Source organism: Neltuma alba, unplaced genomic scaffold (assembly GCF_004799145.2).
Source record: "Neltuma alba isolate B1F8T4 unplaced genomic scaffold, ASM479914v2 tig00003240_pilon, whole genome shotgun sequence".
Lineage (NCBI taxonomy): Eukaryota > Viridiplantae > Streptophyta > Magnoliopsida > Fabales > Fabaceae > Neltuma > Neltuma alba.
This window is the reverse complement of record NW_021633202.1, coordinates 21,727-49,532: the sequence shown is the minus strand read 5'-3', so window position 1 is coordinate 49,532 and position 27,806 is coordinate 21,727. Positions and strand designations below refer to the sequence as shown.

The 27,806-nt window shown below is 33.1% G+C and overlaps 2 protein-coding genes across 2 annotated transcripts; both read left to right on the top strand.

Moving 5' to 3' along the window:
• Nucleotides 1-38: 38 nt before the first annotated feature.
• On the top strand, nucleotides 39-12,182 carry LOC114741025 (putative disease resistance protein At3g14460). The gene is made up of 6 exons (XM_028929286.1): nucleotides 39-1,112; nucleotides 1,764-1,830; nucleotides 2,017-2,064; nucleotides 2,354-2,456; nucleotides 11,902-12,008; nucleotides 12,115-12,182. Exons 1-6 carry the CDS (start codon nucleotides 39-41, stop codon nucleotides 12,180-12,182), a joined length of 1,467 nt encoding a protein of 488 aa, XP_028785119.1.
• A 41-nt stretch (nucleotides 12,183-12,223) lies between these two features.
• Nucleotides 12,224-22,555, top strand: LOC114741023 (putative disease resistance protein At4g11170). Its single transcript, XM_028929285.1, has 8 exons — nucleotides 12,224-12,711; nucleotides 13,790-14,900; nucleotides 14,999-15,271; nucleotides 15,355-16,005; nucleotides 16,111-16,203; nucleotides 16,294-16,843; nucleotides 19,809-20,343; nucleotides 22,513-22,555. Exons 1-8 carry the CDS (start codon nucleotides 12,224-12,226, stop codon nucleotides 22,553-22,555), a joined length of 3,744 nt encoding a protein of 1,247 aa, XP_028785118.1.
• Nucleotides 22,556-27,806: the final 5,251 nt, after the last annotated feature.

Sequence of the window (27,806 nt, the reverse complement as noted above, 5' to 3'; positions counted from 1 at the left end):
TTTGTCATCTTGATATAAGTTGGAGTAGTATAAGGGAGATGCCAAACAACATGGGAAGGTTAAAACATCTTCAAATCTTGACTGGTTTTTATGTGGGAAGGCACAATGGGTCTAATTTGAAGGAGTTAGGGAAACTCATTTATCTTCGAGGTAGTCTTGAGGTCTCAAAATTAGAAAATGTCAATGATCCAATAGTTGCTAGGGAGGCCTGTATGAAGGATAAGAAGCACTTATATAAACTGGGACTGCAGTGGAATGGAAACAATGAGGATTCACAGAATGAAAGGTTCACCTTGGAAGGTCTCCAACCTCATGTGAACTTGAAAGAGCTCACTATTAGAAACTATGGCGGCACAAGATTTGCAGATTGGTTTGATGATCCTTATTTGCCTAATTTAGTATCTCTTGTGTTGCGGGCATGTAAATATTGTTTTTGTTTGCCATCACTTGGGCAACTACCCTCTCTCAGGTCGGTTCATATTGCTAAATTAGAGGGAATAAAGAAGATTGGGTTAAACTTTTATGGGAATAATAATTTGTCATGGGCTCCATTCCCATCTCTTGTAAATTTGTTTATTGCTGAAATGATGGAATGGGAAGAATGGATGCATTTTGAAGGTGAATGCTTCCCCTGCCTTAAAGAGATTGTTATACGATATTGTCCCAGGTTAAGAAAGTCACTTCCTCCACACCTGCCATGTTTAGAAAAGCTACAGATTGAACAATGTGGAGATTTGGAGCTTGAATCATTCCCTACCAAAGCATTCTCTACTCCTAAACTTGAATCCATCCATCTTTCTGGCTTGACCCATTTGAAGTCACTTCATGAAGACATGCGTACACTTCTTCCTTATGTCCATTCTCTATCACTGTTTTGCTGCCCACAGCTGCAATTAGTTCCTCAGGAAGGATTGCCTCTGAGCCTTGTCCAAATTTCAATCCATAATTGTTCCAAACTCTTTGCTTCCCGCATGAACTGGGGCTTGAGTAGACTTCATTCTCTTCAAAAGTTCTCTATTGGTGAAAATTTTGAAAATGTGGAGTCTTTCCCAGAAGAGGGATTGCTGCCACCCAATCTCAAAGTTCTAAGATTTGAAGGATGTTCAGATCTGGTCAAACTAAATAGCAGTAGCTTTCTCTCTCTCACATCTCTTCAATGCTTACAATTCTATAATTGCCCAAATCTCCAATCCTTGCCAGAGGAAAGTTTATCGAGGTCCCTTTCCCAATTAATGGGAATTGTGCATTTTTGAGACAACGGTACCAAAAGAATGGACAAGAGTGGCATAAAATTTCGCACATCCCTTGGCTTTGTATTAGCTAAAACTTCGTTCCAGGAGGTCTGTATGCTTCTAAAGCCCTTATAGGTACTTCTTTCACATTATACTATTATCCAGTTTCATTTATTAAGTTTTCACTTTTTTCCTTGTAAAGGCATCCTTCCCCCCCCCCCCCCAATTTGTTTACATGATTAATTATGATGCGATCTCATTCTTTTATTTTTCTCCTTGTGCGGAAATGCTAAGCCAAATATAATGGCTCTGATCTCATCCTCACCTAAAATCTTATGCGCAGAACCACATGCTTGAAGCTTCCACCATCCACTCACGTATAATATTCTCTCTTAGCCCTCTGCAATAACTTCTGTTATTAATATTAGCCATTGTCTTCGTCTTGATCAGCATCTGATGGCATTTCTATAGGAAAGTTGTCCAAAGTACAGATGAACGATATTGCTCTTACTTGGTGGTTATCTACTTCAGTTTGGTCCTTCTTCAGCTCTTCAACATGAGAGCAAGAAAGGAGGACCCATCATTTTCCATCTGACGGGTGCGATTGCTCCTCTGTGTTCTTGCTCATTATTGTTCTGTAAGAATATTCCTTTCTTGAAAATAAAATTCTTCTCCGTTTGGTTTTACTTTTCTTGAGTTCTGATTACTGAGATAAAATTATTTGTAGTTTGAAGAATTTGACAGTAAATACTGGAAAGCTATGGTTTTTGTTTTCATTTGTCAGAGAATAAAAAGCTTCCAATCTCTGATAAGGATATTGTGACTATTGCAAGTATATGAATTTGCTAAATGAGAATTAAAACCTGACTAACACAGTACAGGGCTAAAATGAATAGGGAATAAACACAGTTGTCTAACATACTGAAATTTCACTCTTAATCATGCTTGAGGATTGAATCATGATCAATCACCATGGAAAATTTTCCTCTTTGCGTTTTGTTTTTGTTTGGTAATCTGTTGGGCGTGGGAAATTTTGCATATTTTCTTCTATTCCTTGCACTGGCTTTTGAAAATGTGTGAAAGTGATGAATTAATTGACCTTGATGTTTTGCTGATTGCAGGTAGTTTATGGTCCCCATCCTGTTTAGAATTTGGTTGGTCATATTGCACTGTGGCATTCATTCTATCTCTGAAGGAAGATGATATCACTTGGCACAAATCAAGGTTTTTGTGATATCAATTAAATGAATGATCAATTGCCTTCAAAAGTTTGTCCTCTTCTAGCCTCCAAGCTGTTTTTTCAAATGAAGCTTGGCTGATAAACCTTTTAATTTAATTATAGCTGCGACTAAATCCTTCTATCTTACGATGTCCTACATTTACTTCTTTTAATTTAATTTTCTTTCTTTCTTTCTTTCTGGTTATGTTTGAATCTGAGGTAAAACCCCGTAGCTTGTCAATCAATGTTGGAACAGGTGAAAAACTGGCTTATGGCGCTCAAAATATGAAGTTTGTGAATTAGTTGCTCGTGACCAAAGGTCCCATAGTGCTTTTTCTCTCCTTCTGTGGCTTGGTTTCTTTAACAGTTATGTATGTTCCACAACATCGCAAAAAGAAATGGATAACCAATGTATGCCAATAAAGTAATTCCCAGCAGTATGGCCCAAAAGCGTGAAACTAAAAGGATTATATAGTTCTATATGAATCTTTCCTGAAAAAAATTCTATTGCTTTCCGTATTTCTTCATGAAATGTAGTCATGCTAAAACTGATATCTGAGCTTTTAGGATCCGCTCATTTTTCATTCGGTTTGCATTTGCGGAAAAAGTCACAGCTCAATGGTGAAGACCCTATATTTGTCTGCCAACATGCAAAAATTTTTAACTTGATTCTTGAGCTTGGGTGGCTTTTATCATAGTGTCTTCAAATCCAATACAAATAGACTTTGTAGAAATTATAAACCCAATATTTAACCGATATGTGCCTATGAAGTTTTTCCCAATGGTAATATATGAAAGTATGAAACTAAGCTAAATTACATTATTCTATATGACTGATTCCTGTAAAGAATTTCGTTACTTCTCACAATTCCTCACGCTGGGCTATTGGGATTCATTCATTTTCATCATGTCTGCATTTGTTTTATTAGTCTCCGTTCAGCGGGGAAAATCAATATTTCCATGGTTTGATTCTCAATTCTGGATGGCCTTCATCTTGACGTCTTCAATTTGGATGAGAAAACCTTTATCTGGAACCAAAAATCTTCATGTAATTCTTGACACTATATATTCTCAAACAAGAGGCTTCATTATGTAATTTATTGAACTGAAAATCTTCATTCCTGGCTTTCAAGTTCTACGCTGTGGTACTAAATCATCTCTTCATCTGCTAATTTTCTAGCAGTTGGAAATGTTGAAGAACAATGCTACTTGTAATCAGAGCAGAATTATGCTCCATGCTGCAACGGCCAACAAATGTAGTAGTCCCGCCTTTCCTTTTAGTACTACTTGTACTGATGCTGAGAAATTGGGCATTGTGAGGTCCAATAATAGGCCCTGAAGGATGGAGAATCATGGAGTCTGTAGCATACGCACTATGTGATGCACAGTGTGCCTTTTGTGCAATCTGATGATTGTTGTTCGATACTTCAATTGAATTTTTAACGTCAGCCTTATGGTAAGATTTTGGTAATGAAAAAAACAGCAACATGTTTACTATCTCTTTTTCCTCCATTCCATGCTCTGTGTTGCATCAACTTCCCCTATAACGCTCACTAAGTTAGGCACACGTGAAAATTCTTGTGGTAGATCATTAAGAGATTGTAAATTGTTGTACTCTGTCCTCTAAAAGTATCAGAATTGATTCTGCTCCTTCAGAACCAGCTGGGATTTATACTTGTTGGTCATTTTGAAACAAGAACCAAACAACTGGTGAATTAATTGAGAATAAATGGTCTTTTGCGGCATGCTCTGTTACGTATTCATTAATCATTTGCTATGTTTACCGAAAAATATAATCCACGGCAAAGCTTATTCCTTCCTTGGCTTCTCCTATAATAAGGTGGCTTTTTATTCTGTATGCCTATTTAAAAAATTGTTCTGATTTAAATGATTGTCTGCACATTTTTTTATTAGAAAAAATTTAAATAATTACATTTGTATTATCGGTGATTACAAATATTTTTTAAAAAATTATTATTTTATCAAATATTTTCTTAATTGTTTTTATGTGTTTTCCTCGTACCTTTTATTTTTTTTATTTGTAAATAAAGGTGATTGTTTATTTTTGTTTCATTAGTTGGCATTCAAAATGGATTATTTTATTATTTTATTTTCTATCAGATAATTATAAATTATTTTTTATTTTAAATTGGTCCTTTTGCATGTTATAGTCATTTAATAAATTTTTATTTTTCCCCATTCGTTCGTTCAACTAAGAAAAAACTTTTCATGTCACATCAATTATATATATTTTTTGATGAATCACATCAATTATAATTTTAAACTGTAAAGTTTCAGTTGCTCTCATCTCTTTTTTATTTTTATCAATGTGCTTTCAATCATCAAAAACATGACTTAACCTGTTACATGGAAAAACCAACGAATTATATGCATGAATTTGAAAATTATGTTTGCTTAAAAAGTATCTAAACATCGCAACATAAAGTTGATAATATGAGTTGAGCAGTGCGTTTTACCACCTCTACTCATGTACAGCAAAAATAATTGTGAACTCAAAACCAAAAAGTTCAAACATCTATTAGGAGAAATGTTCATATTTAATACTACCTCCGGTCCTTATTATAAGACCCCGTTTGACTTTTTGTTTGGTCTTAATTATAAGACCCCAATCCATTTTGTCTCTCATATTTATGTATTTTTTTCCAAGATAATCCTTCTAATAATGATAGTTCTAGCCAATATACTTAATTAGCAAGGATATTTTAGGAATGACAATACTTATTTATTACAAATAACTAATTTAACTTATTTCTTAATCTCCTCAAATAAGTTAACTGGGTCTTATAATTAGGACCGGAGGTAGTACTCAATAATGCTTTAAATATGATTGCCTCAAGAAGGAAAAAACCTGTGCTTGCTGGAAAAAAAAAAAGCTTGATCTCAATTGACACTATCCTGCAACGCTATAGTACTCAGTGCATTTATGGGTGAAATTTTTGTACGAGCTAGCACAATGGGTCTTGGTAATACTGAGAAAGAAGATTCGCCTTAGCAGGAGAGTCTACAAAACCGGGGATGTATAATAACTTAGTGGAGGATCTGCAATATGTTCAATATACAGGCTTTTAGTGATAAAAATTTAGTCATATTCCTTCTTACTCTAATTGTCACTACTAAGATGGCGTTTAGGATATTATTTTATGCACTACAAGCTCTCAAAATTTCGGATACTTGAAACTATATTCTCGTTTGCTTATTTTTCATGTTTTTTGAGTCAAGAAACCACATAATGTCATATATCTGTTTGTAAATTTTTTGTTATTTTCCTCGTTAGTCGTATCAACTTATCTAATAGGTATACTTCTCGGCGTCTATATTCGTGGGATGAATCAGGTTACTCATGCCCATCATCAAGAATAGAGCCGCAGAAATATTGTACGCGAAAAAAAATAAATAAATAAAAGGAGAAAGTTATAAGACTAAGATGAAATGTCTTGAGAATAGTCTCGTCTCATAATGAAATGATTGGGTTTGAGATGGATATCAGACTAGACACCCCTAATTTTAAATTCATAATTGATTTTGTCATATTCAAGGGTGTTTTATTTTGGGGTCATAATTGATTTTAAAATGTATAACTGTATTTGAATATTTTTTCAAGAAATTCATGGTTTTCACACTTATAATTATAGAGCACTTCTATCTATTAACAGCTATCCTTTTATGAGCATTCTTAAAATCATGGACAACTATAGAAAGGGCCACGTGACAAGATAAGGATCATTCCATTCAGAACTTAGCAGTACCTAATTTGTTCAGATTTGTCCTAATGAATTTGGTTCTCATAGTAACATAAGACATCGTAATGCAAAGGAAATACTCCTCCTATCCTTAATATAAGACCCATTTAACTAATTTGATTAGATTAAGGAAGTTAGATAAGTTAGTTAATTATGACATATTTTTCCTAAAATACCATAATCATCTTTCTTAATACCCCTCTCCTTCTTCCATTTGATTATGGTTGAGGGAGTATACATAGGGGTAATTTAGAGAAAATTGACAAATATGAGAAATGGGTCTTATATTTATGACCAAAACCAACTCAAGAATTGGGTCCTATGTTAAGGACCGGAGGAGTATTAAACTATGCAATGACAGGTTTCAAAGGACTCAAGGTGCCCACACTGTTGATCTAGGACCACTTGTCATTTCTTTTCTTATCATTTTATATCTTATTCCACTATTTCTCTACTTCCAATTATCTATAACATCAAATCCATCAATTAATTAAACTTCTCTCTCTATCTCTCTTGCCAACAATTAGTTAATAAGCTTCTCTAGAATTCTATATACTTTCTAAAATTAAATACTAAAGTCAATTAAATCCTATAAATAAAAATTAAGATGTCACCTTTGAAGACAAGAAAACTAACTTGAGTTAAGAGTAGATGATTCGAGCTACATATAAGTCACTTTAAAAATACTTTTCAAATTCTTTTGAAACAAAATGTTCTTTAATTTTATTATCATCAAAACGTATAATCTAACAGAAGTATTGATGAACAAATCTGTAATAAAGATAAAAAAAGGTCACGTGACAATGCCTGCCTTGATTGAAGATATGAATAAAGAAATTGTTTTGCAACAATCAATGAAATAGCTTGGTAAACGCAACAGCTTATGGCGTTACGAACACATGCCACCTCTGGCAAAATAACAGGTTAAGAACACAACATACTTGGCTCTCTATTCAATTCTTACCTTTATGTGACCTCTGTATACCTGAAATTTGATCTTTATTGTGTGCTTTTCATTTTTAATGGCTCTCTTTGGGGCCCCGAAGACTAGGCTACGACTCCTAAGTATGGGCTCATTTACCATGCATCTTTGATTTGTCAGGCAGCTCCCAACTGGTAAACATGCATGGTCGATGGTCCAAAAAAACAAAGCTGAAAACGAAGGGAGAGGAAGAAGCTACATGTGAAAGAAGGTGATGCTGAGCGTTTATTAAAAACCTATAGCGAAGAAGAAAAAGAGATACTCCTCCAGTCCTTAATATATGATCTAATTGTGAAGTTGATTTTAGTTATATAAGACCTATTTCTTATATTTATCAATTTTTCTTAAATCACCCCTATTGATACTCTCTCAACCATAATCAAGTATGAGAGAGAGGAAGGATATATAAAGATGATTAAGATATTTTAGGAAAAACATGTCATATTTATTATAGTTAACTAACTTACCTAACTTACCTAACTTTCTTAATTTAATCAAATTAGTTAAATACGTTTTATATTAAGGACTGGAGGACTATAATAAGAAAAGGAGCAGGAAAGTGTACATTGAACGCGGATGGAAGAAACTAAATGGAAGAAGACGGATAAATAAGCCAAAGAAAAAGTTGAAATAATTGTATTGATATTCGTTCTTGTTTCCTTTGTCTCTCAAAGAAAATGTTGTTTGTATGTGTCACAAGCAGTTGATCAGCGAAAAAAGCATAAAAAAATTGTTGTCGGCCAAAATAATAAATACAATGGACTTTTCTTTATATATACACGTGAGCCTTCAGTAATTGTTTATAGAAATTACTCGGCTTAAGTCCGTTTGGTATGAGCGAAAATGAGAGGAGGGGAGGGGAGAAAAATTTTTAATAAGCTCGAATTAAAAAAATTGAAAAAGTGAGGTTAAAAGTTTTTAATTAATTTTTATTACTCTTTTATATTATTTCTTCTCTTTATTAAAATTTCAAAACCCCACTTTTCCAATTTTCCAAATAAGGCTCATTAAAATTTTCCTTCCCATCTCCTCCCCTCCATTTCTTTCATACCAAACAGTATCTAATAGTTAATTGAATACTACTTCTAATCCTTGATATAAGAGCTAGTTGACTAGTTTGAGTAAATTAAAGAAGTATATTAAATTAGTTATTTGTAATAATTAGGTGTTGTCTTTTTCTAAAATACCCTTACAAATCATGTATTAGCTAAAACTATTATTTGATTGAACATTTAATATATACAACTACTACAAGTACTACTTTGAAAAAAAAAGATAAATATGAGAGATAAAGTGGCCTGGGCCTCATATTTAGAACAAAATTAAAAGTTAAATGAGCTTTTATATTAAGGATTAGAGATAGCATACTCCAAATGGATATATGCATATCCACATATCTAATTGTTTTTTTTTTTCCCTCTTCTATTGGGGTACGTTTGTATTTGAGGAAATTTTGATGCTGTGATATTTGTGCATTATATAAAGATGCTACTGGTTCTAAACTTCTAGATTTTTCTATTTCTTTTCATAATCACTGCACATGATGTTGTTAATATACATGTTTGCATGTATCAGCATAATACAAAATGTGTGTTTGTATATGACATGTATTATTATTAATACAAGTGGACTTATATATAATATATACACCGTATACATTACATATATGTGTGTTATGTCGTGTACGAGGGTCTATTTTTCTAGCTTTGGTCGTTTGGTTTGGTCTGGACACCTCAAGAACGCTCAAGGAAACTCTAATTCAATCGAGACTTACTACTTGGACTGGTGATTTCTAATGAACTAGCAAATCGGTTGCCAGTCCGATTTGGAAAGCCTGCAAAACTAAGAATGCAATGAGTTGGGTAAAACTGGTCAACATGGTCTTGATCAATTCCGATGGTCCAACAAACAAAGGTTAGAATGGAGGAAGAGGAAATAGCTACATGTGAAAGAAGATGATGCGCTTAGAGTTAAAAACCTAAAAACGTAAAAACGTAGAAGGAAACATATAATAAGGACAAGAACAAGGAAAAGGATGGGCATAGAATACCAAAGAAGAAGAATAAGGAGAAAATGTACTTTGAACGTGGAAGGAAGAAAAAGGAAGAAGATGAGTGTGAGATAGAAGGGAAATTAAAAGATGATTTCATCACAGAACTGTTTGGATATATGTATGCTTAGATAATTAATTGAATGCCATAAAAATAAAACATAAAACTTTTTATATCCAAGCAGAGTTCATCTCCATTTAAAATGTTCTACAGTGAAAGACAATGGGTGGGAGGGAGTAAAAAGATGTTAAAAAGCAAGTCCCATAAACAAATGGATTATCAACACCCTGTAATCCACCCCATTGACTGGTAAGTAACGAAATGATGCTGCCAATTAATTAATTACTACCTCCAGTGCTCAATATAAGAGATAGTTAACAAAATTAAGTAGATTAAGAAAACTAGTTAAGTTAGTTATTTATAATAAATATATGTTATTTTTCTCAAAATATCTTTATTAATAAAGTGTATTGGTTACAACTACTATTATCACAATGACTATTTTAAGAAAAAATAGATAAATATGAGAGATAAAATAGATTATAGTCTTAAATTTAAGACCAAAATAAAAGTCAAGTGAACTCTTATATTAAGAATTAAAGATAATAATAAAAAAGAAAACTTGAAATAATTGTATTGATATTTGTTCTGGTTCCCTTAATTTGTTTCCCAAAGAAACTGTCGTTTGTGTCACGCATAGTTGATTAAATAATTTCAGGTTTGTTAATGCGCTACTTTAATTAGCCCAAACAATTGTATCGAGGAAGCACTGATGTGATTCAGCTTATTTTTATTCTCGAAAGTAAGATTCACATCACCCCCTTATCTGTTGATGTGGTTTACCTTAGCCGACCACCGTATTTTAAGTCTCCCTTTGGTTTTGCTTTTAATTAACTGTTATGCACTTCTCAGAGGGCCACCGAATGAAAAGGAAATCTGACGAACGTTCGTGGAAGCCTATGATTACCAACTACACAAGACTAACGGATGGTTACATTAATATAAAACCCACAACTTGAACTTTCATTTCAGTCTTCACAAACCCGTGAGATTACTTTAATCATTCTCCGTTGCTGGAAAGGGGTTTGCCAGACAGGGGCGAGTTCTACTGGTCCGTTGAACCCATCAGCTGGACTGTTTTACGAAAACAAAAATGAAAAATTCGTTGTCGATCTTATCTAATGATGTGATTTACCTTTCCCCCGCCCCCTTCTTTTTGGGTTTGCTTTTGACTATTCTACGCTTTGTTTTTATACATACGCGTTACAGAGGGCCAGGCCATCAAATGAAAAAGGAAATGCGACGAACGTTCGTGGAAGCCTGCTGTTGGAAACTACACAAGAGTAACGGACGATTACATTAATATAAACCCTGCAAGTTGAACTTTCATTTCGGTCTTCACAAACCTGCGAGATTACTGTATCATGGCGAAGAGAGCAGGAACTTCTTCGGTCACCTACAGATGGAGTTATAATGTGTTTCTTACCTTTCGAGGGGAAGATACTCGCTTGAATTTCATCGGTCATCTCTACGAGTCTCTTCGTCAAAGCAAGATTCGTGTCTTAGCGTTAAAAGCCTAAAGTGTAGAAGAAGAAAGATATAATAAGGAAAAAAGAAGGAAAATGATGGGGCTAAAATACCAAAAAAGAAGAATAAGAAAATGTACTTTGAATGTGGAAGGAAGAAAATGAAAGTAACACGGCGGATACAAGAAGCAGAGAGTTGGAGAAAGGAGAGAAGATGAAGGAGGGATATACTGGAAATTAAAAGATGAGTTCATCACAGAACCTTTCTGATATTTGCATGCTTAGATAATTAATTTCCACACAAAGTAATACTAATCTGTAAATATTAAAAAAAATTAGTTAAGTTAATAATTTATAAACAAATGTGTATTGATTTTTCTAAAATACCCATATAATTATTTGCATTGAAAAATACCTATTAATGAATAATCCTTAATATGTGTAAGGAGAATTTGGAGAAAAAAATCATAAATTTAGAAAACAAACTAAATTGAAATATTATATTTAAAATAAAAAAAATTTCTATGCTAGTTTTTATATTTAAGATTGGAGGTAATATACAACTATTTATGTCCATGCAGTGTTCTTCCCTATTTAAATTTTTTACGGTGAAATACAAATATAATGAGAGGGAGGGAGTAAAAAGATGTTAGGAAGCAAGTCCTACAAGCAAATAAGCAAATGAATTAGGGAGGATTGCAACGAAATCCCAAGTAAAAATCATGATTACTAAGTCTTAATGACAATAAAATAAGTTATAATGACAAATTTTATAAGAGTAAATGATTATTTATTATTAAAACTTAGTGATAATTATTTTTTTAAAAATTCATCGTACAAATGAATTATTAACAGCCCTGTAATCCACCTGTCACCTTTTGACCGGCTAGTAACAAAATGAAGCTGCCAATTAATTAATAAAAAGAAAATTTGAAATAATTGTACCCCCCCCCCCAAAAAAATATTTTTGACTGTCGCTTGGGTCACGCTTCACTGATCAGCGCCGAAAGCATAAAGAGTTGTCGTCGACCAAATCAAATAATTTCACTACTTAGCTCAACCAGTTGTGTCAAGGAAGCTCTGATGTGATTCAGCTTATTTTTATTTTCTCTTCTGTGTTTGCATCTCAGCAAGTTCCCTCTCCTTCCCTTCATGGTGTTCTCCCTGATTTCAATTCGAGTCCCATTCCCCGTTGCTGGAAAAGAGGTTTGCCTGCAGACAGGGCCGAGTTCCACTGGTCCGTTGAAATTCATTGTCGATTTTATTTGATGAGATGAATTTGCCTTTCTCCTTTTTGGTTTTGCTTTTGACCATTGAGCATTCGTCTTTTGTATTATTTTCAGGGGGCTACCAAATGAAAAGGATATGTGACGATCCTTCGGGGAAGCCTGCTGTTGGCAACTTACATTAATATAAACCTACAAGTTCACAGATCTGTTAGATTACTGTATCATGGCGCAAGGAACAGGATCTTCTTCCGTCACCCGCAGATGGAGCTATGATGTGTTTCTTAGCTTTCGGGGGAAAGATACTCGCCTGACTTTCGTCGGTCATCTCTATGAGGCTCTTCGTCAAAGAGGGATTCGGACGTTCATTGATGATGAATCCCTTGATGCAGGCAAAGAAATCCGACCATCTCTTTTTGAAGCCATCAAGGAATCCAGGATAGCCATCATAATTTTCTCCCAAAATTATGCAACCTCAACTTTTTGTCTGGATGAACTTGTCCAGATTATTGAGTGTTTCAAAGAAGAAAGTCGGATGGTATATTCAGTGTTTTATCATGTGGATCCATCGGATGTGCGACATCAGAGAGGGAATTACGGACAAGCTTTGGCTGATCTACAAAAGAGATTGGAAGGAAACGATGAGAAGTTGCAGAAGTGGAGGTGGGCTTTGTCCCAAGCAGCTGACTTGTCAGGCTGGCATTTTCAACCTGGGTACCTGCTCCTCTCTTTCCTTAGTGTTACTTTTCATCCAAATTTTTACTCTTTCTATTCTTATTATAAGACTTTTTTTATAAGTTTATTAATTTTTTTATAAAATTTTATGATAATTTAGTGTAATTATATGATGTTGAAATTTAGTGTAGTGAATGATGATAAAATCAGAAATCACTTAAATTTTATGACAGAATTAATATTTTAAACTATTTTTACGAGTATGTGTAAATTAATTAGTAATAAGTAAACTGTAAAGGGGGTTGGAAAACCCAAAAAAAAGGGTAAAAGAGGAAATGATCCATAAACAAGATTGAAAATATGAAACGCCCCCATGGGTAGCCTAATATATATATATATATATATATAATATTTTGAATGAAAAACAAAAATATATAGAAATATATTTATGTATATAATTTAATATGTTATTATATATTTTAATTTAATTTTCGTATTGTGGTAAAATATTTTTAATCATTAATATTTTTATTCAAAAAATTAATAAAATAACAGATATATTAAATATGTTATTATTTATTTGTTTTCATAATATTTTTTTATTTTTTATGTAATATATTACTGAAAAAGTATATTTTAATTTTAACAAAAAGATATGGTGATATTGGGTACTCCTCTAGAGGATTTGAAAGAATCCGCTTTATTCCCTTTCCATGGGATTTGCAGTTCTGCCGTGCTCACCAAGACCCATTGACTTCCACAAAATGATTAGGGAGTTTCAATTTCCTTAAGCATCTCCTTAGGAATTGGGAACTAACTCTGTAACAAACTTTTTCGAGATCAATCTTGATTATCATGAATCAAAACGTTTTAATTTGTATAATCAATATCAATAGAAAATATGGAATATGTATGTGTTTTTAAAATTGTTATTCATAATTCCTAGCAAAAAGTATTGTTATTCATAATTGTAAATTTGTGATTCCGAGTCATACAGAGATATTTCTCATCTGGAAAATTGTTTGTCCATTTTATCCTCTTTTTCATTCCATTTCATTCTATAACTAGCCTATCAACATGTTTTTGTTTTGAATAAAGGCTAACCTTTTATGGGCAGAATTACAAAAGAACAGGAGCATATTAAGATGATTACTCGCAAAGTCTCTGCCAAGGTTAATCGCACTCATTTAAATGTTACCAATTATCCAGTTGGTCTTGGGTTACGAGTGCAAGAAGTAATCTCACTTTTAAATCTTTGGTCCAATGAAGAAGCGGAGATGGTTGGAATTTGTGGCATTGGTGGAATAGGTAAATCAACAATAGCAAGGGCTGTGTATAATTCAGTTGCTGATAATTTTGATGGTTTATGTTTTCTTTCTAATGTTAGAGAAATTTCTAACAAGCATGGCTTGCCCCACCTTCAAGAGATGTTACTCTATAAATTGGTGGGGGAGAAGAAACTCAGATTGGGTGATTTCAATGAAGGAATTCCAATAATAAAAAATAGGCTCCAAAACAAGAAGATTCTTTTAATTCTTGATGACGTTGATGAAGTGGAGCAATTATGGGCATTAGCTGGAAGCTGTGAGTGGTTTGGCCTTGGAAGTAGAATTATTATCACGACAAGGGATAAACAATTACTAGCAAGTCTTGGAATTCAAAAAATTTATTATGTCGAGGTACTAAATGCTGATGACTCTCTTCAGTTAATTGAAAGGCATGCCTTTAAAAACCTTACGGGGGATATAGATCATTACAAGGATGTTTTGAATCGTGCCATAAAATATTCAGGTGGCCTTCCATTAGCCTTGATAATGATTGGCTCTAACTTATGTGATAAAAAACCTGATGATTGGACTTCTGCATTAAATGTTTATGAAAGAATACCTAGTAAAAATATTTTTGAAGTCCTTAAAGTAAGCTATGATGCTTTAAGCGAAGAAGAAGACAAGGAAATTTTTCTTGACTTGGCTTGTTTCTTTAATGGTGAGAAGAAGGACGACGTCATGAATATGATGATGAGTTTTCGTGGTGGTGAACCAACACATGCTATTAACGTGTTGACGGATAAATCTCTAATAAAGATAGAAAAAGATCGTGTGACAATGCATGACTTGATTGAAGATATGGGTAAAGAAATTGTTCGGCAACAATCACGACAAGAGCCCGGTAAACGCAACAGGTTATGGTGTTATGAAGACATTCTTGATGTCCTGCAAAATAACACAGTACGAGCACAACACAAATGACTGTGTTCAATTCTTACATTTATATGACTTTTGTATACCTAAAATTCGGTGTTTATTGTGTGTTTTTCATTTTAAAGGGTACTGATGAAACTGAAGTCATAATTCTTGACTTACCCAAAGATAAAGAAATCCACTGGAATGGTGAGGCATTCATGAAGATGAAGAAGCTCAAAGTGCTTGTCATAAAGAATGCAAGCTTTTCTGAAGGCATCAAATATCTCCCAAATAGTCTCTGCGTGTTGGAATGGAAGGGGTACCCTTTTAAGTTTTTTCCATCTGATTTTCATCCAACAAAACTCGTCCATCTTGATTTGTCCAATAGTTGTGTAGTGCTCCAACCTTTGAATAAGGTATGCTTATATATGTTCTCGTAAAACAAAGCGCTTTTTTCATCTTCTTTATCTAACTTCTTTTTCCATTTTCAATTTTGCAGAAATTGGAGAGTTTAAGTCGCATGAATTTTAGCAACTGTAAATCCCTGAGCCAAATACCAAAAATGTCAGGAGTTCCTAATTTAAGAGAATTGCGGCTTGATGGTTGTACAAACTTAATTGAAATCCACGATTCACTTGGATTCTTGGATAAACTTGAAAAGCTGAGTGCTATGCGATGCAAAAGCTTGAGGACTTTGCCCCCTATTGTTAAGCTGATAGCGCTTGAACATCTAAATCTCTTTGGTTGTTCAAGTCTTCAAAGTTTTCCGGAGATATCAGAAGAGATGAAGAATTTGAAGACACTTGATTTGGAGAGTACGGCAATTGCAAGATTGCCATCTTCAATCTGCAACCTTGTTGGGCTTGAAAGCTTAAACATGGAAGCGTGTCCTAATCTTGAGCAATTACCAGCTAGTATTTGTACGTTGCCAAACCTATTGGACCTAACAACAAGTTTTTGTGAAGAGATGAAGCATTTTAAGAAATGCAATGGTGGAAAAGAAGCAAGCTCAGACTGCTCAATCATTTTAACCAAAGGAAAAGAAAAAGAAGACAACTCAACCGTGTCTTCGAGAAAATATTTCCGTTTCTCAAATTGCAACTTAACAAATGGCTCTCTTGCTCTCTGTCTCTCTTGTATTCCTGACATTGTACATTTAGATCTAAGGTTTAATAGCTTCACAACTCTTCCAGCATGCATAGAAGAATGTGAGAGTTTAAGATATCTCTTGCTGGATCATTGCGTGCAATTGCAGAAAATTGATAGGATGCCCCCAAAATTGGAAACATTCAGTGCCATGGGTTGCACGTCTTTGTCTAAGTCATCAAGGAAAAGAGTACTGAATCAGGTCTCTCTCCCCCTTTAATCTTTTCTTAATCATCTTCCTTAGGTACTTACAGTTTATTTATCATTTTACGGTATTATATGTAATTTGCAGGCATTCTACTTTGGAAATGGGAAAAGAAACTTTATTTTGCCTGGAAAAAGATTCCCTCAATGGCTTGACTATTATAGTCGAGGAAGCTCCATGTCTTTTTGGATTCGTGAAAGGTTCCCAAAAATTGCTCTTTGGTTGCTTGTTGAAAATGACCAAGTTGATCCTTACAAATGTGCATTCTCAGTGCACATCAATGACACCAAGTTAGATATTTCTTCTGAGTGGCTTTCACTATCAATTATACTGGCCAATCATATATACATATGTGACATGGGAAGCATAATTAAGAAGGTTGAACTCCCTCTTGCAAATAGATGGAATCATGTGAAGGTTTCAATCAAGAGCAATGCAGGAGAAATAAAGTTGGAAAAGGAAATTTCTATGGCAGTTCATGTGTATAAGCAACAAAATGACTTGGAAGATATCCGATTCAGGGACCCGAGAACACACCTCGATTGCAACGCATGGCAAAAAGTACAACAACCACCTCAAGATCAGGAAGAGCTTGAAGATGAAATGAATGAGGATTCAAATTCAACCAAAGTCGCAGGTCAGTCCAAAAAACCACACGTTATCATGGTACGCCCCGGTTTTCTTGCATTTTGTGTTAGCGTAACACTACCTACGGTTCTTAATATAAGATTTGATTGACTAATTTGGAGAGAGATTAAGAAAATTATTAAATTACTTAATTATAATATATATTACATGGTCTATCTAAAATATTTATATATATTATTAGGTTAGATATCATTTTATATGTAAGTTAAATTAGTTTTGAAAAAATAAATAAATATAAATACTTTAAAAACTAATTTGTAATTTTCTTAATCTCTCTAAATTAGTCAAATGGGTCTTATATTAAGTATCGGAAGTAATATATTCTTTTCAATATGAATACATAAGTTATTTCCCTGATTGGTGTACTCTGGCCAACTTTAGTTAAAGGCGTGGGGTATATGAAGTCTTCAGAGACTTGAGGAGAGTATTCAACACATTCACAGGACTCAATTATAAATAAATCTTTTATTCGGGACTTATATGTAATTTTCCACGAATTCTTTGAAGCTAAGCAGGTGGTTTATAAAAAGCGTTAATGTTTGCCACTAGAACAGCTACTATTTTGATACTATCAACGAGTTGGTCCTGATTTTGATCTAGTTGTCGGTTATGGTAAAACAGTGATGAATCTGTGGCCAACAATTTCTTGATTTTCTCAAAATAATTTTTTTCCCGCTTGTAAAAATATTTTGAGCATTTTGCAGCCCCCCATGAATTTTTTCCCCCCAAATTCTTGCTCCTTGCGCATCCAATCCTAAATTCGTCCGTGCTACGAAAACCATAAAAATTCAAATTTATATCAGTTTTTTATAATAGCAGACTTTCTTGCCAAACGCACCCTGGATAGTGCACCAAGCTTTCGAGTGTTTGAACCTGACAATCTAAGCGGGGATCTTGACTTCGCTTGAGGATGTTAATCCTCAATCGTACAGTAATCTAGCCTTTCCTTTCCGTTGTATCCAAAAAACAAATATATATGTGTGTGTCTATATATACATATATATATATATATGTATGTATGTATAAGTGTATATGACCATATGTGTGTGTTTGCGTATCAGTGATAAATCCTAATTTTATATTGATTTTTTATATCTTATTTGGGATTTTTATCAATTAAATTGGGCTTAATTACATTGATTATGATTAATTTGGATTAATTGTGACTGGATAAAAATATTGCTAAAAAAGACAAGAATATCATATTTTTATGATTTAGTGCAACTGATTGATTTTTTTTTTTTTTTGAAAAAAGGTATGACATCACATTATGCTAGAGCTCGTTATAGAAAATTTCGAAGATATTGCGAGGTTTGAATTTAGGGTTGGAGGATCATTGTTGTCGTCTTCTTCATGGAGAAAAAGACGGAACTGAGATGGGCGGCAAGGCTTGATCTTCTTCATCAGCATCCCATATATATATATATATATATGTATGTATGTATGACCACACGCAAGCCACCCACACCCACACCCATCATACATCAACACACGCAAGACACATCACCGTCCGCATCTTCTTCATTCACCACCATGTATACACATGCGGCAGAGCTGAGAGAAGGAGACGCAGGGGAGACAGTGAGTAGTGATCTTCCTTGTCTGTGAAATTGCCAGTGACTCTGTGACTGGTTCCCTATTCACTGCATTCAGCCAGACCCCACAGCTCCGAATTATTCTTATCCCATGGCCGAATTGCATATTGAGCTAATGTTGGCAGAATCTCAAACCATGTGCAGCTAATTTCATCGAGCTTCTTGGAGACGGAGGTTGAGTTTGAGCTTCACAGTTAATTAGGGGAGTTTTTCTATTTCAATTCTTTTAATTTAACTGAGTAATGGATTTTCTGAGTTAGAATTGTTATTATTTAATTAAATTTCCTGAGGGTGCTGATTGTAATTCTTAGTTTAGAATTGAATTTTTGTGATTGGGATTAGATTTTGCAGTTTGAGATTTATATAATTATATCCAATTTGAAGTTCTATGTGGTTATACTATTTTTTCATAGTTTGAATGAGTTTTATAATTGCATGGTACTTATTGAATATCTCAAGTTGAGTGTTTCTTGCATAGAGACCTGAATTGCATTAATCGAATCCTAATTGCATACTAATTGCCTTTCAATGGTAATTTTAATTGGTGGTTGTAGCTAGAGTTTTAAGACATCCATTAATTAGGATTATTTGACTTAATCAGTGATAAAGGTTTTGATTTTAAATTAGTGAATAAAATAACTCTCATATCGAGCAAGAATAATCCAATTTCTATTTTCCAAGAAGCATTATCTCATATCTCCTTAAAATCCAAATTTTATCATTTGCTACCTTTTTGATTAATTTTCTTTCAATTTCAATTTCAAATTATCTTTTCATTTTTTTTTCATAAAAGAAAATCCAAAAAAAATAGAATTATTTTTAATTTATTTTGAAAGTATTTTTTTAAATTAAAAAAAACCTTTTTAATAGCAATTTTGATTTTTAGTTAATTTGGGACCTAGTTAATTTTTGGCTCCAATAAGAAAACGACTTTGGTTTGTATCACTTGCTGCATTCTAAATTTAATTTAATTTGGCCAAGGCGATATTGAGGATGAATCAGTCAACTTCTTCCTACTACTTACATTAATTGATTATAATTAATTAATTAATAGTCGGTTCTCTCTGGTTCCTCCTTACTTTTCCTCTAGTCTGTTAGATTAAATTCGAACAAAGAAAAAACCATTAAAAATAACATGAAAATTATTAAATCTCAAATTAAGATTTTGACATATGTTATTTACACTTAATTTGCAAATAACAATTTATTTTTGTAAGAATTCTTAATTTAGAATGTAATAATTTTTAGTTTTTTTTTGTAGGATTTTCTCTTTAAACAATTTAGATTTAGCACTTTATAAAATAATGTTTTTTTTAAACTTTTACTTACTTTCAATTTATTTCCTTTGGTTTCTAGCAGAAGCAGAACCCATGACTACTAACCTTATGGGTGGAACATTTGATTGGCTGGTGCAAGGAGCAAAAACCTCTTCTGTCGCCCGCATGTGGACTTTTGATGTGTATGTTAGCTTTCGAGGTGCAGATACTCGCTTTGGTTTCATTGCTCATCTTTACGAATCTCTTCGTCAAAGCGGGATTCGTCCCTTCATTGATGACAAATACCTCCCCGCAAGTGAAGAAATCCAACCATCTCTTTCCAAAGCCATCAAGGAATCTAGGATGGCCATAATAGTTTTCTCCAAAACCTATGCAGCCTCAACCACCTGTCTGGATGAACTTGCCCAGATTATTGAGTATTTCAAAGAAGAAAATCGGCGGGTATATTCAGTGTTTTATGATGTGGATCCATCAGAGGTGCGGCATCAGACAGGGCGCTATGGACAAGATCTTGCTAATTTGCAAAACAGATTGGGAATAAATGATGAGAGGTTACAGAAATGGAGGAGGGCTTTGTCTCAAGCAGCTGATTTATCAGGCTGGCGTTATCAACCTGGGTACGTGTTCTCTTTTTCTTATTGTTATTTTCCATCTAATTTTTGGGTTTTTTTAAATAAGTAAAATACAGGCACTTTCTTTTGCTTTTATATTCATCCTTTATTATATGAATAATTTAATATACTCCCTGGGATCCTTGTCCCAAAGAATAATGGGGTGGTCCTAAATATAAGCAGGAGATACTTTTTGTCTAAAATTTTATATTTGTCTTTACATTTTCACCCCTATTAAATATATGCCTCTATATTAGTTATCACGAGAATTATATATATGAGAGAGAGTGTGAGTACTATTATTTCACTCTTTTTTTTTTAAATTACTCTTATTTTTACTTATTATCTCTTTGTGATAAATTTTCACTCATTATCTCTTATTTATTGTTTTTATAAACAAATGCATAATTTGGAAAAAAAAATACTGACAGCAACCTAACCTAATGTGTCTTGGGCCTGAGAGACCCTAGTCCATTATTTTAATAACTCTGTTTAAATTGTAGAATTAGTCTGCTGATTTGGTAGGTAGATGTAGGGGTGTTCAATTTGTCCCGTCCCGGTCGTCCCGTCCCGGTTCTGGTGAGTTCGGGACGGGACGGGACGGGACAAAAAAAATTTCGGGACGGGACAAGTACGGGACAGGACGGGACAGTGACCGGGACGGGACGGGACGCGAGACGGGGTTGTCCCGTCCCGTCCCGTCCCGGGATTATTTTTTTTAAAAAAAATTATTTATTAATAATTATTATTAGATTATTCAATTTACTTATTAATAATAATAATTATTTTTATAGTGATTTTTAACTCTTAAGTTGTAATATTATCTGAACAATATCTCCTTCCTCAATAAAATAATTCATAAAGCCATTATATAGTGTTTCTTTTATCGTATTTTTTTTACAGTATTGTTTTTACACTTTTTTTATACTATATAATTGAGCTTTCTACATAATATTTTTTATAATGTTTTTATCTTTAAAAGCCTAACAAAAAATAAGCATTATAACATAAAAAAATTTCATATAAAAAATTATAGTATTTTTTTTTAAAAAAAAATGGGAGGGGAACGGGACGGGACGAGACACGGGACTAAAACCCTGTCCCGTCCCTGTTCACCGGGACGAGACCGGGACGGGCCTGTCCCGGTCCCGTCCCATCCCGTGAACACCCCTAGGTAGGTGGGTCAGATTCTGATTGTATCTTATTTGACTTTCAATTCTGTATCTCTTGATTTCTAAAATCACGGCCTGATTACTAGCATTTTGGCCATCAGGTCTATTTAACTAATATTCTAAACTCCTTACCTTCATTGAAATACAAGGACTTTCAAGATAGATTTGTTTAACTACATACCTTAACTTTAACTGATATTTTGAAATGTGTGATTTTGGTATTTCTTTCTTATAAAAACACCATGAGGGAGTGATATTTTGTTAATAACTATGATCCAAGTTAAAATTATACTGCCCACGAAATAAGCATATTTAATTATTTATAATAGAAATGAGCTTGTAGCTCACAAATACAAGAGAGGAAAGCGAAGACGTTTTAATTTCTAGACAATATGGAATATGGGTTATATTTTTAAAATTGTTATTCATAATTGTAAATTTGTGATTTAGAGGTCTGCAAGATAAGATTGTTTGTTTATTTTGTTGTCTTTCTCACTCCATTTCATTCTATAACTAGCCCATAAATATATTTTTGGTTTGGATAAAGGATAATTTTTTATGGGCAGGATTACGAAAAAACAAGAGCATATTAAACGAATTACTTGTGAAGTCTCTGCCAAGATTAATCCCACTTGATAAAGCTTAATTTTTTATATATTTTATCGTACGATATTAATTTTAATAAAAATGATAATTTTGTGCTTAAATGGGTTGTTTATTCATTATTAGATTAATTGATTGATTTTGGAAATTTTCAGAAAATTTGAGATTTTTGGAGTGGAAATATAAATATTTTATGGTCTCTAAATTTCTGGTTTGGAGTTAATCTTTTCTATTTCTTCAAAATCAATTTTCATATTTCTGAAAATTTGATCTTTGAAAAGTTTCGTAATTTTTTATCTTAGTTTAATTTGGTGCATGTATAATATTTAATTTTGATATGGATTATATTATATTAGAATATAATTTATATAATCTACATTAATAGATTTAATTCTTGTAGGTCAAGAAAGAGTACAATAGAAAATCCTATGCTGGAGAATTAATCTTGGGAGTTCAAAGACAATCCAATAATAGCCAAGGAAATTCTCTTCTTTCCGGACTTAAATCGGCAACTCCACAAGATCATTCATCATTCACCTTCAATCATCTCGATTCTCCATCCGCTCACGGGTCTATTACATTAGTATGCCAATATTTCCATTCCTCTTCCTTGGACGTGACCATTATTTCTATTCATCATTCCAAGCGAGCCGTGAAGTGTTTAATGTTTGGAGGAGGAGGCGTTCTGATGGCTTGTCGAGTTAGTTTGAAAAACAACTTGAGAGGAGTGCAGCGGATGTGAGAGTCTTGGGTAAGTAGCTGAAGACTATAAAAAACTGACGTACCACAGTTTAATTCTAGATTGTCATCATTTTTATTATTGGATTGAATTGGTATTTGAATTTATTTTGTGCTTGATATTTGTTAGAATTTATGTTTGAAACCCCTTTACTGTTAATTAAATTCATAACTGAGTTCTCATTATGATTTAATTATCAATGTGACTTGAATTATAAATTTGGGTTTTTGTTTCTTGATTGTTTCATTGAGTTGACAAGTTGTCTAATTGTTTCATTAGATGACTCTAAGCATAATTTCAGAATTGATTTGAATTAATTGTAATTGGTTTTAATTGACTAACATTACATCATTATGACTTCTCTAATAGTTTAATAGTTTAAGTGTTGTTGTGCTGAGCTTCTCCTATGTATCAACTAGTGAATTCCACTCTTTTCTCATTTCCCTTTTATGTAATTAATAGATTTGGGGAAAAAAGTTAACTCCATATAAATCATGAGTTGTTCCCTTCACCATACTTGAATAAAACCTTTTTTTTACTTTATTAATTTATTTTATTACTTAGTTAATTTCCTTGACTTAGCAATTTAATTTTTCTTTCTTAAAAAACCCCACAACTAACATTTGTATTCATTTAGTTTAGTTTCATTTTCACATAGATTTTAGAGTATTTGTGTATTGCATCTTAGTTTCACTCGCTCAAATCAACACAACTGTAGGAGCAGTTGCTAATAATTTCGATGGTTAATGTTTTTCTTAATTTCTAACAAGCACGGCTTGTCCCATCTTCAATAGACATTACTTCGTAAATTGGCGAGGGAGAAGGAATACAAATTGGGTGATTTCCACAAAGGAATTTCAATAACAAAAAATAGGCTGCAAACAAAGAAGATTCTTTTAATTCTTGATGATGTTGAGAACGTGGACCAATTATTGGCATTCACCGGAAGAAGGGGGTGGTTTGGCTTAGGAAGTACTGTTTCTGGTACTTAATATTATGTCATGTATTTAATATAAGAGCTAATTGACTAATTTAAATAAATTAAGAAAACTCGTTAATTTAGTTATTTATAATAAATAGATGTTTTTTTTACTAAAATATTTTTGTTAATAAAGTGTATTAGCTAGAACTACTATTATTACAAGAATTATCTTGAAAAAAAATAGATAAATATGAGAGACAAAGTAGATTAGGGTCTTATTACCAAAAAAAAAAAAGTAGATTAGGGTTTCATATTTAGGACCAAAATAAAAGTCAAACAAGTTCTTATATTAAGGATTGGAGGTAGTATAAGAGCTTGTTTGATGTTCAATTTGATCTTAAATATAAGATTTTAATTTACTTTGCTTCTCCTATTAATATATCTTTTTTAAAGTAGTCCTTATAGTAGTTGCATGTGTTAATTATTTTATCAAAATGGTAATTTTAGCTAATACACATTATTAGCAAGGATATTTTAGAAAAAAAACACATATTTATTATAAATAACTAACTTAACTAATTTTTTTAATATACTAAAATTAGTTAAGTATCTCTTATATTAAGAACCAGAAATAATAGAGTCATTATCATGACAAGGGATAAACATTTGTTGATAATTCATGGAGTTCAAAGAATCTATATACATAATAAATAAAAATCAATGCATGGAGAATTACAATCAAGTCCTAAAGAAAGAATTTAATTACCTTAAAGTCTATTAACAAGTAAAAAATAAACAATAACAAGTTTTAGAATAAGAAATGACAACAAGTTCAGGCTGGTCATTCATTACTGGGACTTTTTGATAATTAAAATTTTTTTAGTCCTCCTAATAATTTTCCTATTAAAGCCAAGCTTAGCCATGTTCTTATCATAATGGCTCTTCTCTGTTTTATTGTTCTTTGAACAATAACTGACCTATGAACAGTGCCAACTCCTATGGCGCTTCGTGCATTTATTTTTTACGTTGGTGATTGGTGATGGTGATGCAAGGCCTTTTATTTCTATTCATGGATTTTGAGTTTCACATTTTAAAAAGTTTTGAGTTTCATTAATCTCCACCTATCTTAGAAGGGGTGGATCTTGATGAAGGTGGATAATAGCTTTTCTTGACCAGCAACGAGAAATTCATTGGATCAAAATAACAGGGAGATTCAACACGGAAAAAGAGCAAATACATAACCAACAAAATAACAAGGAGACATAATTAAGCCAAAAAAGTTAGCCTATTCCCTCCCTTTCGGCCTCTAAAGTCTGCTGGTCAGGATTCACATCATCATTAACCTGTACTTCACGAAGAATGATAGTAGCTAGAGAAGGTGGAGATTGAGTGATCAGACCGTTAGATCCCAGAAGGTGGATAATAGCTTTAATGCTCTATTTTGACTTTTCAAATAGTATGATATCCAGTTTCTCATTAAAAAAAAAAAAAAAGGAGTTTTGAACTTTGAAATTCCCTCCATCCCCATTCTTTTATCACCGTTCTCTCTCTCTCTTTCATTATGCAATTTTTTTTTCCCCTGTATACCCTCTCTTGCTGGAATCTGCATGCCATGCTTAGCAAACCTCTGAGCACGGCGTGGTAATCCCCCAAAGGTTTGGGGATGAGATAAGATACCTTTTTTGTTAAAATAATTTCTATTAATTTTATTTATTTATTTAGGTTAATTTGTATTTAGTATTTTAAAATTTTTTTTAATAGTATTCAGTATTCTAAATTAATTAATTTTCAGGATACTAGGTGTTACTGAAAAAATATTTCAAACTACTGAATGCATTAAAATTAGTTAATTCAGAATATTGGGTATCAGTATTTTTATATTTGTTGTTTTCCTCTTCTTCTTCTTTTTTTTTTAATTTACTGTTGCCAATGTTGTTTATAATCAGAAGTTTGCCTCTCATTAATTATACTCTCACTAATTTTAACCTACCTTCATTGAAGGTTAATATTGATATTATACGAGGAATCCTTTTTTTTTTTTTTTGGTGGGGGGGCGGGAGTTTTTGTTGTTTGGTGTTTAATTCTTTTCGATGGTAAAAGACAAAACGCTAATAATCAGCAACCAGCTCTTATAAATTTCAATTTTGGCTCTATTCATAAAACATTGTTAGAGTTGAATCAAAATTTATGATTCTGAATAGTTCAGTTCGATATAGTCACTTCTATGATAATTTGGATATTACTAATTGTACATGAATTTTATGTAGTTTTGTTTTGCTAGAATTGATTTAAATTTATTCAGAATTATGGATTTTGCCAGAGTTGCTTTAAATTTGCTTAGGATTATTGATTTTAGTAAAGTTAATGTATCCATGCGATGTGCGGGGTAAATGCCAGTTTATGTCATAAAGGAATTAAGTGCTGATGAATCTCTTCAGTTAATTAAAAAGAATGTCCTTTGCCCTTACAAAGGTCAGTGGGGATTCAAAAATTATTATGAGGATGTTTTATTCCTTACAGTACAATATTCAGGTGGCCTTCCATTGGCCATGGAAGTTATTGGCTCTAACTTACGTGATAATATAAAAAACGGTTGGTGAATGGAGTTCTGCATTATATCAGACATATCTTTTAATACTTTTCCACTGAAGCCGCAGCTTAAATGGCTTATTTTTTTGGTTTTAGACTCATTTTACTGTTCATAAGGGATATGCAGCTTCATAATAATTTTATTAGGCTTTGTGTCATGTGTCTCACACAGATCGAGTTGCGTGATGCAGACGCATATTTTAAAGTTTGAATTTGAGTTTTGAATTGCGTGTCAGTTTTTAGGGGGTGTTTGGAAACTAGGAGAAGTGTTTTTTAATAGCACTTTTCTGTAAATAAAGATAAACTTCTCTACATATTTATTTTATATACTGCAAAATCATTTTTAAAACTATGATTTTGGTTTTTATCCAAACACCCCTTTTGTCCAAGACACTCTTCTAATATTTCAAATTCAAAATTTAAATTAATCATTTATTACTCATTTTTTTACATAAAAAAAAAAATCTTCTCCAGCGCTTTTATGCCGATCCCTTCTTCTTTTCCCCTTCTCCCAAGACTGTCATCTTCCCCCTCTGTCTCAATCATCCTCATTTTTAAATTGAAAATTTAAAATCTCACTCCCCCAAGCATCAGACAGCAATATAAATCCTCATGTTCTTCCCATCATTCGCTGCTGGAGGTGAACGGTTGAGGTCATCGATGGTGGTTGTCGTGATGTGGGTGAGTGAAGCAGATGGAGATGGTAATGAAGAAACAGGGGTAGACAATGATGTTGATAGAAGAATATGGTCTACCATTGCCTCTTCCTCTGTTGGTACATTTTCTTGTGAAATCTCTTTTTTCATTGTAGTGATTCGGTTTGATGTATACTGGTCATTAAGCTAATTAGACAAACACAGTATCAACCTTGGGAATTTCATCTTCTCCTTTGAAATGGCTACCAATTTGGTTCAGTTAGGCGCAAATTTATAGTGATGCGGCTTGTAATGCTAAAACACCCAGTCTTCTGTTCTTGCTTAAGGTCTTTCTAGGCAAACAACAATTGATAATATTAGTATTTAAATGATTCCCCCATCCCAAAAATTGCGAAGGCGAATAGTTTACCTTCTTTTTCTTTTTGCGAGAAGAAGATGCAGCCACAATCACAGAGCTTAGGTCTTGACCCCAAGGGTACACAAGAATGGGGAAGGATGAATGTCTATGTAACAAAGTTAGACTACGTACAATGAATATGACAAACATAGAACGGCCATAGGTGTTGTGCGTATGGACGGAGAAATCGTAGAAGCCATCACTTCTTCGAGCTTACCTCCCAAAGAGACCCTTAGAATCATTTTCTGGCATGTGGATCTTTTTCTTTTAACCCTTTATGATTCATCGTTAATTTGTCTTCTATTGCCTCTCTAGCCATGCCATGACTAACATGATAATAACAATGGAAGGAGTAGGCTTGGAGGTGACGGGAATCTTGAGGGCAAGATTA